Source organism: Tubulanus polymorphus, chromosome 1, assembly GCF_964204645.1.
Source record: "Tubulanus polymorphus chromosome 1, tnTubPoly1.2, whole genome shotgun sequence".
Lineage (NCBI taxonomy): Eukaryota > Metazoa > Nemertea > Palaeonemertea > Tubulaniformes > Tubulanidae > Tubulanus > Tubulanus polymorphus.
Window position 1 is genome coordinate 28,901,887 of NC_134025.1, and position 17,737 is coordinate 28,919,623.

The following is a 17,737-nucleotide window of genomic DNA, read 5'->3' on the forward strand; positions in this document are numbered from 1 at the left end:
GAACAGATTCTTCAAATCACGATCGCCAAAAAATTATAAAACCCTGCAGAATGCCGAGGATTTGTCGTGGTTTGACGCTGATGATGTTTTCGGATTCGCTGCTGAAGATTAGGAGAAAAATGTAATAAAAACTGTGATAAAACGTGACCTGTGATAGCGAGTGTGCGAATCAAACACCGAGTCAAAGATCATTTAATATTTCTGAAAGTGATAGTTTTATGACTAAGATTCCAGCGCAGGATCCTTAAATCTGTATTGATTTAGGATGTATGTTCATTAATTGTTAATTTATTAATTGGAGTATACAGATTGTTACGTACTTTTCGTACTCTTGCTATTCGTTATTCAAAGTTATTTCAATAAATTATTGTTTTGGAAAATGTAATTTTATGGCTGCTTTTTATAAAACTGATTTTCTTTGAGATTTCAACCAAGGACCAATCTCTACAGGTTTGTGCTGGCCCGTCATTCTTCCTCGGAATTTTTCTTAATGTATTTAGGCTAAACAAAAATGATACCTTGTTTCTCCGCAGCGGCCGGGTAATTTTTGTAAAATATGATAAAATTTATAAACAGTTCATTTCTATAGCGGCCGGGTCTGTTATGGTGAAATTGATCACGATTTTAAAAAAAGTAATGTATAGGGTAGATAGGCGGCCGGCCGGGTCAACATTTAAGCTCAGCAGAGCGGAGAAACAAGGTATCAATTTTTTTTAGCCTTAGTTCGGGATCTTATCGATTCCAAATTTGGAATTCTGACAGATTCGACAGATCCAAGCGGTATTGTAAATGTGACTGCTACACTTCCAGGATCCTTTTCCAAATTCTTAAATCCAACGACCGAGTAACGCTTATACATGAATCAAAACGAAATATATATTTTCGAATGTTAACGGAGCTAAAAAGGTTGCAAAGACATAACACAAACAATTGAACATATCTTACAATAGAAAACATGATGCACACAAGCAATCAGTTCAATTCATGCTATGGTTGCATATAAATATCTAATTAATCTAACCTACTACAAAAATATGTAATAATCTAATAACATAAGTAAAGATGGCCTTAAAATTCAATTCACAACATTGAATACAACATCAGAGACATGTATACGACGGAAAACAACAAATATAACATCTAACAAAATCATTCCCTACAATAGCAGAATTACTAGACTCCAGTACACTCTGCATACTGGTGTTTAAGAATATTAACTCAAAAACAGTGATTAATATTGATTAATATGCAAGAATATCTAACAGTAACAAGACAAGTTTTTCAAAGACATAAAATTCACAAAAAATGGTTATCAGCAAAACGAAATCAACGAGTCAAATATTTGCTAGGATGCTTGAAACACTTAGAAATTTCGAACATTAAGAAAATTCAAAATTGTGGAAAAGGGACTCGGCGCCTAGTTGCACATTCAAAGCTTAGATCCGAGACCAGTATTAAGACTAAGAATCTAACAAGACCAATCTTAAGACGTTTTGGCCTTAATTTGTGACTGTGCGAGTGGGCCCTGGATCCTGCAGCTACTTATATACACGCATACTCCAACCTCACGTATCTAGACTGAGGTCCGAAATAAAATTAATTTCGATCAGATTTTAGACATCGATATATATGACTTGCTATCAGTAGCTGCAATAATTGGTGAATTATGTATTGAACATTGTGTCAGATTCTGCATGTTCATAGGAGGCAAACTATTAATATCGACATTACTGAGAACTGGGTGTTTATTAATTGACGATGTATCGTATTCGCAACCCATCATTTGAGCATTCATATAAGCCTGTTCCTGCTGTGTAAGTCCAGTCGCCATTCCATTCTCTTCATCCATACCATCGTAATCCGGATCTTGGTTTTCCATGTCTTCGTAATATACGTCTTCGTCGTTTGTCTGGACAGGATTCTCTTGATAAAATCCCAAACCACCTTCACGTCTGAAATATAAAACAGAGATGATCGTACAACTTTCAGTAATAAAAAAGACACAAATACCTGGAACAAGAGGACTGAGTTTACCTTAATTTCATGTTCTGTTCAAGCCAGGCGTCCTGTTCATTATAATGATCACCGTGGTTATGATCATGATAATAATGAGCTGTTTGATCCTGTATTTGTTGCGGATAGCTGTTATAAGGAGGGAATCCTATAAACGAGACAAATATTCAAATTTAACATCAACTCAAACTTGCAGATTTTCTGACGAATTGTAAGTTTAGTCGAACTGACCAGAATAAACAGCTTGTCTCTCATAATTGCCCGGGTAAAATACGGTTGTATTTTCTCCATTAACGGCGTATTCTCTGTTGAATTGAGGATAATCATGTAAGAAGTTTCTCATTGATGTATTCGGACTGCATTCTCTTCCATTTTCTGCGTAAGTTACAACTGACAAATCAGTGTTGATGCTGCCATTTTTGTTGTCAATCTGACACGCATCGATTGATCCTTTTTTCGATGATTTGTCGCTGTAACGAGGATGGTAAGGACCGTAGCTTAAATCCACTGGTACTGCAGCTGCGTTCGACGGTGCGGTCAACAGCATCTGTGGTATAGCAGCGGTTTGTATTTGCGGTACATCGACCTCTAAAGTAACCGGTTTGCAGACCCCGAACTCATCGCTCAATTCTCCAGTCATCAATTCGGTTTTTCTTGCCGGTGATGAAATACTCTGAACGGCAACTTCGACTTCAGACATCGGAGGAGGTCTATATTTCGGCGGGCGGCCACGTTTCTTCTTGTGTTTCTTCGGTTCCAGCGTCTTCTTTACGATTAACGGGGAAGATGGAGCACTGATCGGTTTCAGGGGATTGCGAAACTGATTCGCCGATAACATACGCGCCGGAGGGCTGAACTGCGGCAGAACGTGTTTCGATTTGGACGACGATTTGGTCGCCGGATATGAATGATGAGCGCAATAACCGGGTGACATACAATCAGCTGATAGATACCCCATAGGGTACGAACTACACGCATGATGATAATGATGTATATTAGTCGTCGAAGATGAAGGTGAACAGCAATGGTCGAATGAAGATTTTTGATGATGTTCGCAAGAAGGAGACGATTGAATCAACTTTGATTGACGTAAGACGGAATCAACTTCAGCTTTGATGATCGCTTCCATACGAGCTTTCTCTTCGAGTCGTTCTCTTTTCTTCTGTCGAGCGATACCCGGACAGTAGATATAATCTGTAAAGAAATAGTTTCCCCATCGGGTTCTATAATTCTTGGTTGACTTCAAAGTTCAAATCTGTTAATTTCTAAGACTTAATCCCTATACCTAAGACCAGTAAGTTAAATTGTATCCACTGGGCCAAGTTTCACTAAAGAGTTTAAGTCAAATTTTTGGTGTAATTGCTATTGGTTACTTCATGTTTTCAATGAGGACAACAATTCAAACTTAACCGTTTTAAGCTTTAACTTTTTTGTGAAACTGGGCCCAGCAGGAGAAGGATTATTTTTGGATTTTAATAAGAAACAGAAAAATCTCAAGAAACTATAATGAATAAGAAGTGAAATTGTTAAAGCAAATTTACTGGGATATTTTCTGCGATGCTCTTGCTCTTGCTGTCTGGCTCTCTCATAAAATGGCGCCTTCTGACCATTTGTCATAGATTTCCATGTATTTCCCAACCTAAACAAAATTAACATGGAAATTTGTAACTACATTTTGTATTTTACATTAAGTTTCCTTTTTAGAACAAGATTTTAACATTTTATACCTAACACTGATTTCTTTGTTACTCTCATCTGGACAGACTGCTTTCATTTTTTTTCGATTGTCAGATGCGAATATCATAAAAGCGTTCATCGGCCTTGGAATTTTTTTCTTAGCAGCATTTCGCTCTGTGAACAAATAAGATTTTAGTTGTTTTCAAAATTGACTCAATAAACACAGGCCTATTGAGAAAATATTATAAATATGTTTAATTGAGAAGTTCTTTCTGCTTCTCTACTTTTTTCCTACATTGATTTAATCATATGAAGTCTTGCTCAGATGGGGAGAGACAGGGCTCCGAGTTAAGAGGGGTATTGAGTGGCCCTCTTGAGTGGCCGGTTCAGAGGAGGGGTAGAGAAACCAGCGCTTTTTCGTCCATCGACATCTGGCTCCCCTAAGAGTAAGAAATAATTCAATCGGTTTCATGGAGAAGGTTGGCACACACACACGTCGTTTTGAGAAGCCGCGGCGCGGTTTGATAGAACTGAACAACAAGAGGCGGCCATTATCAAAGACAATAATGGAATGAATTCGACAACAATGCTACTTACTATTGTTTTTGATTGTCGCAGCCATGGATGACAGATCGTCCATCATCATATGGCTCATCAAAATATCTTCAACTTCCATTTCCATCATTTTTGCTGATTGACCACGCGCCACCATAAGTGAACCGTAACGACACGCACAACTCAATAGCCGCTCGATGTAGCGTGTGTGTGTGGCGCCGAGCAGCACGTGTGCTCCCCTCGTCTGTGCGCACCGCCGCACGAACCATGACTACCTATCACTCAGTGCGCGATAAACAGGTGCGCGCATTTCCTGGCATATCCGAGCAATCCCAGGAAAGAACTTCAGGGGTGTTCCTATTACGGATGCCCCTAGGTGACATACGAGAAAGTTTTTTCACAATTTCGACTTATTAAGGCGAATTTCGACATGATAAGTCGAATTTCGACTTAATAAGTCGAATTTCGACATAATAAGTCGAATTTCGTGTTAATTAAGTCGAATTTCGACTTAATAAGTCGAATTTCGTGTTAATTAAGTCGAATTTCGAGTTAATTAAGTCGAATTTCGAGTTTTATTTTCATGTCGAATTTCGACTTATTAAGTCGAAATTCGACTTAATTAACACGAAATTCAGCTAGGGGCTTCCGTAGTTTCCTCAGAGCTGAATTCTTTTCACGAATCCCTAGGCTGGACAAATCAGAACGTTAGCAGTCCGACGAGAGCACAAAAAATGTTTGTCCATTATAAAAATACGTGAAACAATAACAATTGAAATAGAGATGATAAATATTTATTGGCACAACTTTTTATAATAAAAACAGCTGAATGAGACTTGAATAGCACTTCTATCACGATCTCCACAGTAGACCTCGTATTTTAATCAAGGGAGGATATTTGCTGCAAATATATTAACAAATTCTATTGAGTATGATTAAATTATTCAACAACTGATAATTTTTAAATAATCTACCTTTTATGTATATCTTCAGGAAGTTCTTCAATACCGAGATGTTTCTTTACTAAATCAACTAACACCTGTATTTGCTCGTCGGTCGGGTGTTCATGCCACTTATTCAGAATAAATGCTCGGATTGCTTCCGGTAAACGACTAAGAATTCTTTGAAATGATTCGTGAGGTCGATTCTGTTCTATGACATTGAGAAACCAGTGCGAAAATATCGGCCATCTTGAATCATTCTGTAAAACAGATAGGAACAGTTAAAATTCATTCTTATCGAGAACGTTAAAATTTCCAATTGAGAACAGACCAAGCATTCACCGAAGCGAAAAGGCTCTAAATTGATCTGTTCTTCCATCGACGGACCTATTGACTGACTAAAATGACCGATGCAGATGAATTCTAGGATGGACCATTTCTCCTCATGTGAAAAGTAAAGAAATTATGCTTCAATTGCCAGTCACTCAATCACAGTGTTTCGTCTTGTTGGACCAGTGCATGAACACACAGGAATTGTCGGGTAGTTCTTTCCGTGATATGGGCAAAATAAGAAGGGACCGCGATATTGTGAGCACGGCTTGTGTTCTCCAAGTAATATTGTAATTACCATTATCTTAGTTATATACACATTATCCCCTGCATCTCCACAGAATGTATTCACAGAAATAGCTACGTCTAATGAGGTCACTTGATGCCACCAAAATGCAGGAATAAACAACCTACAAAACACGAATACATGTATTTGTTCTCAGAGATGACACAAGATGTTATTATATATCAATCTAATTTAGATTTAATTTATCTGCGTAACTTGATTTCTTTGCATTTCTTTATTATCGAGAAAACCACTTCACTATATTCATATCTTATAAAACCAAGCAAGAAATTTGAAAATTATCACCAAAAAATTGTCAAATCAAAAAGCTATTTTATCTGTTTGGCCAAAAAAAATTGATACCTTGTTTCTCCGCTCTGCTGAGCTTAAATGTTGACCCGGCCGGCCGCCTATCTACCCTATACATTACTTTTTTTAAAATCGTGATCAATTTCACCATAACAGAAATGAACTGTTTATAAATTTTATCATATTTTACAAAAATGACCCGGAGAAACAAGGTATCATTTTTGTTTAGCCTTACTATTGAATTGTTAAATCTGACAATTCTAGGACAGCGAATTCTGTGTCATACATACATGTCTCCAGGTCCTATGATGCTGTGATAGCAGGTCGCCTGTGAGAATTTTGGAAACCTTGTCAAATCAGGGTTATCGCAGTCGACTTGCGATTGTATCGTCTTTCCTTTAGCGCCAAACGGGTTCGGATAAAGATTGTCAAGATCACATCCAAACAAACGCAACTGTTTGTAACCGGAAATCATAATGAGAAAGTTGTCATCAGGGTCAATGTGACAATATTCTGAAACAAAATATGAGCAGCGATTGTGGCATGGATATGGTGTTTTAGGCATCGGTACCCTGAAAGAGATTCACTCACGGATTTACATACCATAATGTCCTTTATGAGCAACCCATAAATACGGACCACAGTGAATTTTGCCAACATAGCTCGGTAGAGGCGCCTCAGCCTACATTTGACAAAGAATACACTTTAGACTGCAATGAAATATAGAAATTTGTCAACTAAGTTATCGAGACATACCTCAATTTGTGGAAATGCCTGTTTGATATTTTGTACAGCTAAATAAGAACTTTGCGCTCTGCTGTTGTTTGCCAGGAGATCATTCACATATTCTTGAAATGTACTTTCTCTGATTGTATGTTGTTTACCAACCTAAACAAAGAAGAAAGTATTAATTTGGATGAGAAAATCACTAACTGAATGGTACCACAGTGTGTTACCGCTGAATATCAGCTGATTTAACGATTCAGCAAGAATTGTAATGTTAACAAAGAAGAAGACTTGAACCCCCTCGTTACTCAGCACTGCAATATCATGCCTTAACCCACTGCGCTGCTCTACTCTACTGAGGGAGCAAGGCCGCTTACCTTATATTCATCACTATTAGTTTTTCCTCTGATCAATACTTTATTTTGTCCAACCTTCTCACACAAGTAATTCAAATTCCATTTGCTTGCAGGCCAATCATCTAAAGCACCTTGTATTACAACGGGTTTACCTGAAATTTTCAGCATCAATAAAATACTGGCATTGAACTTGAAGAATTGAATTGATCGAAATGAACCCTCGACTCGGGCTTAGAGTTGCTGCGCATTTTGTAATCTTGCAAACGTGATGAACAGATAAACAAATAAAATCTGAATAGTGGTTACCTGGCGTTAAATAATCTTTAGAAAATTGTTCAGGAGCGATTTTACAAACTTTTGCTATGGAAATATTTTTACAACTGGGCAGCGCCATTTTGAATGACGGCGATGATGGGTTCGAATCCATGAAATTCTCGGGAATTGTTTCTTGCATCCTGAATCTTTACTTCGGTTGACATTGGAAGTGTTTTCCTCATTCGATCTTTTCAATGAAAAGTTTAAAGAATCTAATCAACTTCTAAAATTGTTGGGAAGTTTCACTGATATCGTTCTGTGAAAACCGAATCCGATACGCGCCGTAGTGTTTTAGTTCAAATAATCGACTCTGGTGGCGCTATTGTAGGGTAGGGTCGAGACGGGAACGGGTCGAGAGGAGAACGAGCAAAGCTCATGCAACTTAACGATGGCGGAGGGTGACGATCGTGAATATGACGAGTAAGTCGCTTTTATTCCAATATCTAGCAGTTGTCGTGAGCTAATCTCGTCCCCATATTTCTCATGAATTCGGGGAAGTGTGTTGTCATACTCCTCCAAAGGTTTATTGTGTATTTTGTGTCAAAAACATTAAAAATTGACTGGATAAGTAATCGATAGTTAGTCTGTGTAGCTTCCGCTGAGTGATCGTTTCTCTTACAGATTTGAAGACGCTATTGACGAAATAGACGATGCTGAACCTTTAGATGAAGTAGAGCAAGCTGAGGTTAGTCAGGAGTAGGGCTCAAAAGTAGAAATGGTTCTGTCCACCATAAATGACATGTTTACTCCATGGCACAAGCCATGCGAAAGGTTTTTGACCTCCCTCCCCCACGGCCCCAGTGATAAAGTGTATCCTCGGCCCTGGCTTTGTAATATGTATAAAAACTCGGGTAAGAAAACCGTTAATTTGTGTCAGGCCCGGTGCATCCATATCTTTGTTACGTGTTACTGATGTGTGACGTGTACAAATAACAGTGAATGGTACCGTGGCGTAGGCGTAGTAGTAGTATTAGCAGAAACGTAGTCCATAAATGATAACAGCTTCCACTCATTCCATGTGAAGTCCAGTGTACTCAATTGTATAATGTAGTGCATACAGTTAACCATACAACAAATTAGCTACTTCTCACTTAGAAGATAATTCATAGAATTCAACAAATGCTGAAAATGAAATGTTTAACCGACTAGTTTGGCTAAATCTGTTCATGTTGATTCTACACACTTATCTTTTTATTCCAGGAAGAAACTGAACAAGTAGATGTTTTACCAGCGGCTGAACCGGGGGAGGTCGCGCCTGAAAATCGTATCACTACACCTTATATGACAAAATATGAACGAGCTCGAGTTTTAGGAACGAGAGCTTTACAAATAGCGTAAGTTTTGAGAAGCATCATCAAAGTCCCTTTAAATAATGCCATCGTTCTTAACGCAAATTCACTCAAATTCAGAGAAAACACAATTCTTTATAATGTTGAAATTTGTTGCCTCCTCGACTCGGATGGCAGGATTTTCCCCAAGAAATACACAGAGTTTTTCTTTTACATTTCATGTTCTGTGATGTCATTATTTCAGGATGTGTGCTCCGGTGATGGTTGAATTAGAGGGTGAAACCGATCCATTACAGATCGCCATGAAAGAGCTAAAGTAATTTCATTACTGGATTATCTGATTTATCGAGTGTGCTAAGTCTGAAATGAATCAACTTCTTCTGCATTGGAAAGTTGTGCAAATACGCATGACTGTGGAAAATTTAGTGTAAACTGCATGACTTGGATTTCATTTCAGTTTTTGTTTTAATTAAGTCATTTTTTCAAACATTTCAGAGCTGGAAAAATTCCAATTCGAATACGACGTTATTTGCCAGATGGAAGTTACGAAGATTGGGCAATAGATGAACTAATTATAACATACTAGGAATGTTGTCATCTATTAACGGTCTTATGGCATTTATATATGTAAATATACCGCTACAATCCTTATGTAAATAAACTGATTTTATACAACCAAACGTTAGTATTTTGTACATTACGGTTTGTTTTATTAAGGCTTATTCAAAAGTTTGCACTTTTCAGCGCTAGTGTAGAAACAGTACCATTCCACCCATGATAGACACATCTTCACCCGTCAAGGGATTCGAACCCACTACGCATAAGGTGTTCCCCTCGATGCTGGAAGCGAGTTCGGGGAGCGATACCGGACCCCAGGCAAGCGAGGATGTTATAGACATCGGCCAGTTCGTCGTCATGATTTCATTCTTACATTTTTAACCAAAATGAAAAAAATATATATATATTGAAATTGAGAATAATTTCATTAACTAACGTATTAGCATTGATGGAATTCGTGAGTGAAAAAATTCGCCCGCAACAGTAATAAAATAACAAGGTCAGATCTCAACCGTCTAGTGCTGCCCCTATGTACAACAATAGCGGAGAAAACGTGAACTAACATAATACTCGCTTGCCAGAGTCTTTGAACAGCCGTAATGGACAAACTATTTACCGATTGGCGGGCCGGATTCCGAACGAAACTGTAAGTGTACAACTAAAACTACTCAACCGGCAGGTTCCAAATATCAAACAACATTGAACACATACACATACACTGGAACAGCCAAACAAATTGTAACGGTCCGAAGGTTTCCAACTTGGACATGTAGGGTGCCTCAGAATCATACATTAAGTCTAAGACATTGAATAGCAACTGATTAATACTAAATTTTATTTTCTGAATTGTCATTCCGAATTAAATAAATACTAGACAAAATAAAAATGAAGCCAGCCTCCAGAATTCATCTGTTGAATTGAATACTAGACCGTGGAGGATTGTTGATCTAGTACATTGAGGTACATGGTTTTTACCACAAAATAGTGAAAAACTAATTTACAATTTATTTATTTAATCAACATTACACATGTATACGCTTATTCATCTTATAAGAAGATACAGGAGCTAGAAATATGGAATGTTTAGAAAGTAAAAATTTAACAAACATGTACAAGGTCTTGCCAAAAATTCAAACCAAATCAGGAACAAGCTTCAATGGAACTTCAAACACTTACAAAATTGGTTATTTTGTATGATATGAAATCAGGTGAATTTAAGTTGTCCATATGAAAAAAATCCATTATCCTCATAGATATTTGATCAAATGAACTTCCTGAAAAAACACATGTGATTAACTTTAAAAATAGAATATTTCTGAAATTCAATAGCTACCTTCTAAACAATTTTTATACATGAATAGACATGTAGATCATACATTTACAATGTGTACATATCTAGCCAAGTAAATCAGATCCTTTAGAAATTACAAAACAATTTTCATTCACTAAATCGAAGTGGGACAAGGCAGTAAATTCTTTTAAGATTCTTTCTGAAGAACACTTAATTCCTCAAATTTCCTGGTTAACAGTTGAAATTTTTACAATCCAAATGTTACCAAGTAAGGCAGAGTTTACTGTATTCAATCAATCATCAAATTTATAGAATGCTACACAGGGTTTCTCTGTGTCCTATGGGGTGATTTGTCCCATAGGGATCACAAATACAAAATCAGATCATCATCAATGACGCCACATTTCAATCACTTAAAGTCTTTAAAGAAACAGGTTTTTCATTTTCAAAATCGCTGTCATCTTCCGCATCATCAGCGTTCATCTTTAACAATGTATGTCCGTTATTATCCCGGTGAATTAAACTTTCCATATCGTATTCGTCATCTTTATAATTCCCACCGTCACCTCTTCTAATAAAACAACTCACAATCGCTCCGATAGTGATCATAGCGATTAAAATAATCAACATGTGCCAACCAAATATTATAGTAGTGATCATCATTTGCTCGTGGTTTTCACCGTCCCAAGGTTCAGCACCAGGAATCGGATTATACAGAATAAACGCTACCTGATAAAACCAGGTTCCTTGAAGGATTACGAAAAATGCGCGCGCAAGTCCAGCAATAACGCTATTCGGGTATCGCATTTCAGCTAGAATTGTAATCACATTAAGAGCAACAATGTAGACCAGTAATGTATGGATTTGGATATCAAGCCTGCTTCGACCGTGCAGATGGAACTTGAATAGAATTAACTCGATCGCGAAAGCTAGCGCCGATGCCAAATAGTCGGCATTTTTGGGAACGAATCTGATTTTGTAGTGAACCAAAATGTCGAGAATTCCACAGATAATGAAACCGCCATACATGGTGATGTGCTGACCATTCCCTATAATTACGAATCGTCCATGTCTAAAACCGGTCACTACCTCTCCAATAAGTCCAATAGTTGGGAATATTACCTTCATGATCCCTTCCAGTTGACAGGTTTTTAGACGGCCGCAAAAACAGGAACACGGATACGTTGCTGTATTGTGGAATATTCTGCGACTTTGTTTGCATTTGAAATAACGGATCCAAATTTGAATAGTCCAATGAAGAGCAAATCCCAAGAAGAAGCTTCCAGGCAGTACATGTCCCATAAAAGTTCCCATGATCTTTGTTTGCGCTTGTAGTTATGCTGTTAGAAGTGGCTGAAAGATATCAAATTAAAACAACTTCAGTTCCCGGTGGTTGACACTTGCTAAGCATGAATTAAAGCAGTTTTTAGTCAGCGGTTTGCAAACAATCATTCCTTCGTGAATTGATAATCAAAAAACGATAAACGAGCTGATGACTTTATAAACATGTATATTTTATACTATACAATAATACAGCTTTGATATTCTATATAAAGCGAGTTATACATTTACAAGTGAATCAAATGAGAAAAACTTGGCGTCATTGAATATACACATATTCCTCAGCCTTACACGACGCACCCACGTTCATACCTCCATGTGTTCTAAAGCCTCGTGCACATCGACACTGCGATTGGAGACAACTAGTTGCAAGGCAGTTTTCGGCGCATGAGAGGAACTGGCTGGATACGATCAGTTGCTTGAATGTGTCGATGTGAGCGAGCTTACGATTGGTAAGCGTCGATCTATCTCCAGTTACAGCCAGTTGCCCATGTTCTACTTTTGAGCAACTGGTTGTACTCAATCGCAGTCATATCCGTCGATGTGCGCGCTCTGGATCTCGACGATCGACACGCGCCATGCAGTTGCTGCAACTGACCGGTTGTAACTAGATTTCGATGTGCGCGGGGTAATCGTTCGGTAGCAACTAGTTGTCTCCAATCGCAGTGTCGATGTGCGCTAGGCTTAACCACTCTTACCCCACATGCACACTCCGGTAACATCGATCAATCAAACATTGCTTACAAGCATTATATGTACACATGTAATTCTAAATCCAAACCATAACTTATCATAACAAATTTACAATAGTAGAATATATCAATCGTCAAAGCACTGAGGCTAATAGGACAATAATAAATATAGCAGCATCTTCATCAACATTAAATGTTAGCAAATGAGAATTAAAAAAAAACAAACAATCTAATCATTATTATTAGCGAAGTTTGATATGCAGTCAACATCAACCTTTAACAATGATAAAACATATATATTACATGTATATTTCAGAATTGATACCATTATCCTTAAAAATAAAAAAGAATAAACTCAATTGTTATCTCAGGATAAAATTTTTCATGTGAATGCCGTTAGTGATGGGCACAACATGCACGCGTCCTCTTAATTTCATTGATGTTTTATCTATTACTGACTCAATTGGAATGTTACGAATCAATGATATCTCTGAATAATCAATAAACGTGATTTAAAGCTACACAGCTACAAAATAATAAAAATCTCATAATAATATGAGTAAGAATTAATAAATTACTGGTATACATAAGTATATATCTGATGAATGAATCAGGTATAGTTATGATCTGATACAAGTAACTTAAGATGAAATACAGTAAATCTTAGTTATAGAGTTCAGGTTTAACCAAAAGTCCATAGAAGTGTCGAATATATTAACCTCATTTTCTAATAAGTAAAAATTAGGGTTATCTAATAACCATCGCTATGAATGTGTAGTTCTTAATTATGATCCCAAAATCCCAAAACCTTAAAAAAGCTGTTTTTACTCGTCAGAAAATGAGTTTTATATCGTTATCACTTCTATAAAATTCAGTAACCTTTAATTTCAATCACAGGATGTTAAAGTCTTTAAAGAAACAGGTTTTTCATTTTCAAAATCGCTGTCATCTTCCGCATCATCAGCGTTCATCTTTAACAATGTATGTCCGTTATTATCCCGGTGAATTAAACTTTCCATATCGTATTCGTCATCTTTATTATAATTCCCACCGTCACCTCTTTTAATAAAACAACTCACGATCGCTCCGATAGTGATCATAGCGATTAAAATAATCAACATGTGCCAACCAAATATTATAGTAGTGATCATCATTTGCTCGTGGTTTTCACCGTCCCAAGGTTCGGCACCAGGAATCGGATTATACAGAATAAACGCTACCTGATAAAACCAGGTTCCTTGAAGGATTACGAAAAATGCGCGCGCAAGTCCAGCAATAACGCTATTCGGGTATCGCATTTCAGCTAGAATTGTAATCACATTAAGAGCGACAATGTAGACCAGTAATGTGTGGATTTGGATATCCAGACTGCTTCGACCGTGCAGATGGAACTTGAATAAAAGACCTTCAATCGCGAAAGCTAGCGCCGATGCCAAATAGTTGGCATTTTTGGGAACGAATCTGACTTTGTGATGAACCAAAATGTCCAGAATTCCACAGATAATGAAAGCGCTGTACATCGTAGAATGTTGACCATTTCCCATAGCTACAAACTTTCCATCGACAAATCCAGCGGATATCTCAACAATAACACCAATTGCGGGAAATACGATTTTCAAAACGCCTTCCATTTGGTAGGTTTTAAGACGTCTACAACAACAGTAACACGGGTACGTGCAAGAATTGTAATATTTCCCTTGATTTCGCTTAGCTTTGAAAAAACGGATCCAGATTTGAATCGTCCAGTGAATAGCAAATCCTAAGAAGAAGCTTCCTGGTATAACGTGTCCTATAAATGAACCCATGTTAGTTGTAGTTGTGGTGCAAGTGAGTTACTGAAAGACAAGAGAAAGCAAAGTACTTCAGTGAGGTTGTTATGAGACATGAAACCAATAGACAGTGACAAAGAGCTGGGCTTTATTGAAATTAGAGGTCATAAACTGCTGAATTTCATCTGTCACTTGTTAAACTAGGAAGCCCACCTGGCTGATTACACCCAGTTTTGGGTAAACCATGGTTCAATCCTAGTACTTGATTTTAAGGTTTTAAGTGGCCTTAGTCAAATATAGGTGAAAATAGTGCATGTATTCGGTAACGTTGGTAAGGATTATACCAAGGGGCAATAGCGCGCACTATTTTTGTTTATATCCGACTTTGGCTAGCTGATGACACAAACAAAAAGCAGATAAATGTTAATTTCCTAGCTGCAAGCACACAAATAGCCTAATTGGGCATCCCATATAATTCAGGACTTCCTCGGGCTGTTGTCATAATGAAACTAGTTTCTGATGGTTGAAGTTTCTAGTGCTGATTGAAACAGGAAACTTCAAAATCGAATCTATTTTCTACCTAATTCTTTAGTCATAACTGGTTCTACCAGCATTACTACAAAGCTCTTACCTTACGACCGCTGAATATTATAATAATCTACAAGCGAATCGACGTCAATACGGGTCAGATTCAAAACAATATAATCTTTCACGTTTGAGCAAACCAAAAATGCACACGTGATTTTACGCACGTAGACAATCTCATCATACAAACGCACGGTATAGATCGGCCGTTAAATCTTTCAAAAACACACAAGACTTTGTGACGATCTGGTTAACAATAATACCGTACATTCAGGGAGTGATATCCGTACGGTGATACAACATGTGTTACCATAGTTACAACCATTATTGAGAATACTAAAATCAAACCTTCATTACGCCTAATATCAATGAAATTATCATTCACAAAGGCAAATCGAACTAAATCATCCTACAAGAATAGATAAATCGTATTGAATAAAACGATGAATATATCATTGGTTCAGCTACAGATGTTATTGCTATGTTGTATTTTCAAGTCTCAACGATACGTCCTAGATATCAAAATCACTTTTACCCCATCGAATTTTTCCAATCATAGTAAGTTTGAGGTTGATAAAAAATTAGTTCACCGCTCGATAGTTGAGCGAATAAAGCCGAAACAGGCAGCAATTAGATTAGCCTAAGACAAAAACACCTCGCGATCGATATGCTTTCTTAAAAAAACACCGCTAGTTTGCTTGTTTCTTATTCAATTAAAGCCTTTCAAATTCAGTATGAACACTGCTCCTTGATTAATGACTCCCATATGAAATCAGTTTGTCAAGGATAGAATTCAAACTAAAAACTTGTGACAATCGCATTTTCCTATCAATCAGATAGGCAGATAATGGTACATTAGCATGCGGGCCTTTTCATGTAGGCCAACCCACAGTACTTCAAAAGGGTCCCAAGATGTGAAGGCTCTGTGTGCATTAATTGAATATCTCGGCTATGGGCCCGAATGATGTTTATATTGACTTCATTTTTTTGGATAGTCGACAGTTGAAACACAGAAACACAATGCAAATTGACATTTTAGAGCAGATACCATCCAGCCCAGAAACCTTTCAGAAATACCATTCCAGCATTCTTACACTCTTGACAACCTAATAGGCGTACTAATCATTCCCATTACTAATAATGGGTCTAATTAAATAACCACTAAGACAGTTGTCAGAAATATTAAAACAATGACAACCAATCATAGTGTAATAGCCATACTATAACCTGTTCTTAGTAGTCGAATGGAAACTCTAATATCCATGTACACTGACTGTAAATAATTGAAGCCCCACAATTCGAATTTCATATGATATAATTTATCATGATGAAACCAAGTGGTTTCGTTTTAATAATGGGACTACATCGATTATAACCTGTAGTATATGGAGCACTGCTAACACGCAGTGCAGCCAGCCATCAACATAAGCATTGTTCTAGGATATCCCTGGTTACCTTTAACAACTGACCCCTAGTTTTTCTAGATTTTTGAGTGACTGCAATCAGAGTACTAATAGGCCTACTATCAAGAGTCAAGTATTCTTGTACCAAACCAGAACCGTAACAACAGAGTATAAGAATAGAGCTGTTAGGCCCTTATCACCTTCGACCATTATTTACCTAGTTTCTGGTGGTAAACTGTTATAATTGGATGAAAATATTGTGAAACTAACCACACAGCTGGTTACTAAACGTCCAATATCCCACCGTTTAGCAACATAATCATAATTTCACCAAGAACCTTAATGTCTGTTGTTGTACCACAGAGGTCAGGTGGGTACATTAGGATCATAGAGCAAAGTAGATCACCACTGTGGAAACAGCCTAGTCAGTAACCTGTCTGTGGTTTCGTTTCACGATCGGATATTTTCACAAACCACGTTGGTATAAGCCCATCCGATTATAAAAAGCTTACCACCAACGATTAGGTAACTAACTAGAGACAGCCACACTGCCAGTGCCAGGACTGGGTGAAAATCTAAATAGGCCTAATCAATTAAAGTTTACTGATTTGACACGTGTGACAATTGACGTTTTATACTTGATGCTGAAATAAATCACATTGTGGTTGGTAATGCCATCCCAGTCAAAAATCATTTAAAAATTCTAATTTTAATAAATAGTTGTAACCAGTCTCATTTGGCATCACCACGACAGACAGTCGACACCACTTCTGTCTGTCCTTTTTAGACCTCACATCACACTCACAGTGTTGGTTGTGGTTGTTAGTTTCATGATTGAATTAATGTAAGTATTTAATTTATGTATTTATGCTTACCACCAACCAACGATAAAGGTAACAAACTAAAAATTGACTAACATGGAACGATATACGAAAATTGACGAAATTTAACTTAGACCTATTTGGCCCCTAGTTACCTATTTGATTCACCTATTTCTCTTCAAGAAAGCAGCTCCTATCGAACAGATGGATGGTAAGGCGGATTTACGGACACTGACTAAAACAAATATTGCACGATGACTAAGGCGAGTTCATATCGTGATATGCAGGGTTACAAAATCACGTATATTTAAACAATAATTTCGATCTTAAAGATGATAATATCGTGCCTTTTAGTAGAAAGTTAATCAATATTACTATTTGTAACGATTGTAGTTTTAAATCAAATTGAAAACCGTTAATTACCAATAATTAATTATCTCTTTCAACCATTGACAATAAAATAGACTCGTCCATAACTAG

At 37.2% G+C, this 17,737-nt stretch overlaps 4 protein-coding genes across 6 annotated transcripts; 1 reads left to right on the forward strand and 3 right to left on the reverse strand.

Moving 5' to 3' along the window:
* Positions 1-5,028: 5,028 nt before the first annotated feature.
* Positions 5,029-7,587, reverse strand: LOC141914845 (bifunctional peptidase and arginyl-hydroxylase JMJD5-like). Its single transcript, XM_074806166.1, has 8 exons — positions 7,500-7,587; positions 7,215-7,345; positions 6,868-6,999; positions 6,715-6,793; positions 6,402-6,624; positions 5,815-5,926; positions 5,220-5,446; positions 5,029-5,146 (listed from the first exon to the last, which is right to left on the reverse strand). The coding sequence occupies exons 1-8, from the start codon at positions 7,585-7,587 to the stop codon at positions 5,098-5,100; spliced, it is 1,041 nt and encodes a 346-aa protein (XP_074662267.1). The 3' UTR covers positions 5,029-5,097.
* Positions 7,588-7,839: 252 nt separating this feature from the next.
* LOC141912970 (DNA-directed RNA polymerases I, II, and III subunit RPABC2-like) lies at positions 7,840-9,469 on the forward strand. Its single transcript, XM_074804412.1, has 5 exons — positions 7,840-7,928; positions 8,130-8,193; positions 8,709-8,842; positions 9,042-9,113; positions 9,293-9,469. The coding sequence occupies exons 1-5, from the start codon at positions 7,897-7,899 to the stop codon at positions 9,381-9,383; spliced, it is 393 nt and encodes a 130-aa protein (XP_074660513.1). The 5' UTR covers positions 7,840-7,896; the 3' UTR covers positions 9,384-9,469.
* Positions 9,470-10,646: 1,177 nt separating this feature from the next.
* On the reverse strand, positions 10,647-11,995 carry LOC141909063 (transmembrane protein 45B-like). Its single transcript, XM_074799405.1, has 2 exons — positions 11,769-11,995; positions 10,647-11,695 (listed from the first exon to the last, which is right to left on the reverse strand). Exons 1-2 carry the CDS (start codon positions 11,866-11,868, stop codon positions 11,052-11,054), a joined length of 744 nt encoding a protein of 247 aa, XP_074655506.1. The 5' UTR covers positions 11,869-11,995; the 3' UTR covers positions 10,647-11,051.
* Positions 11,996-12,037: 42 nt separating this feature from the next.
* On the reverse strand, positions 12,038-17,729 carry LOC141909045 (transmembrane protein 45B-like). 3 transcript variants are annotated; one of them, XM_074799393.1, is made up of 2 exons: positions 17,681-17,729; positions 12,038-14,514 (listed from the first exon to the last, which is right to left on the reverse strand). In XM_074799393.1, the coding sequence occupies exon 2, from the start codon at positions 14,482-14,484 to the stop codon at positions 13,567-13,569; it is 918 nt and encodes a 305-aa protein (XP_074655494.1). In that variant the 5' UTR covers positions 14,485-14,514; positions 17,681-17,729; the 3' UTR covers positions 12,038-13,566. The 3 variants fall into 3 exon arrangements, with proteins under 3 accessions (XP_074655494.1, XP_074655480.1, XP_074655487.1); XM_074799379.1 differs by lacking the exon at positions 17,681-17,729 and adding an exon at positions 17,413-17,503; XM_074799386.1 differs by lacking the exon at positions 17,681-17,729 and adding an exon at positions 17,426-17,484.
* Between the last annotated feature and the right edge of the window lie 8 nt (positions 17,730-17,737).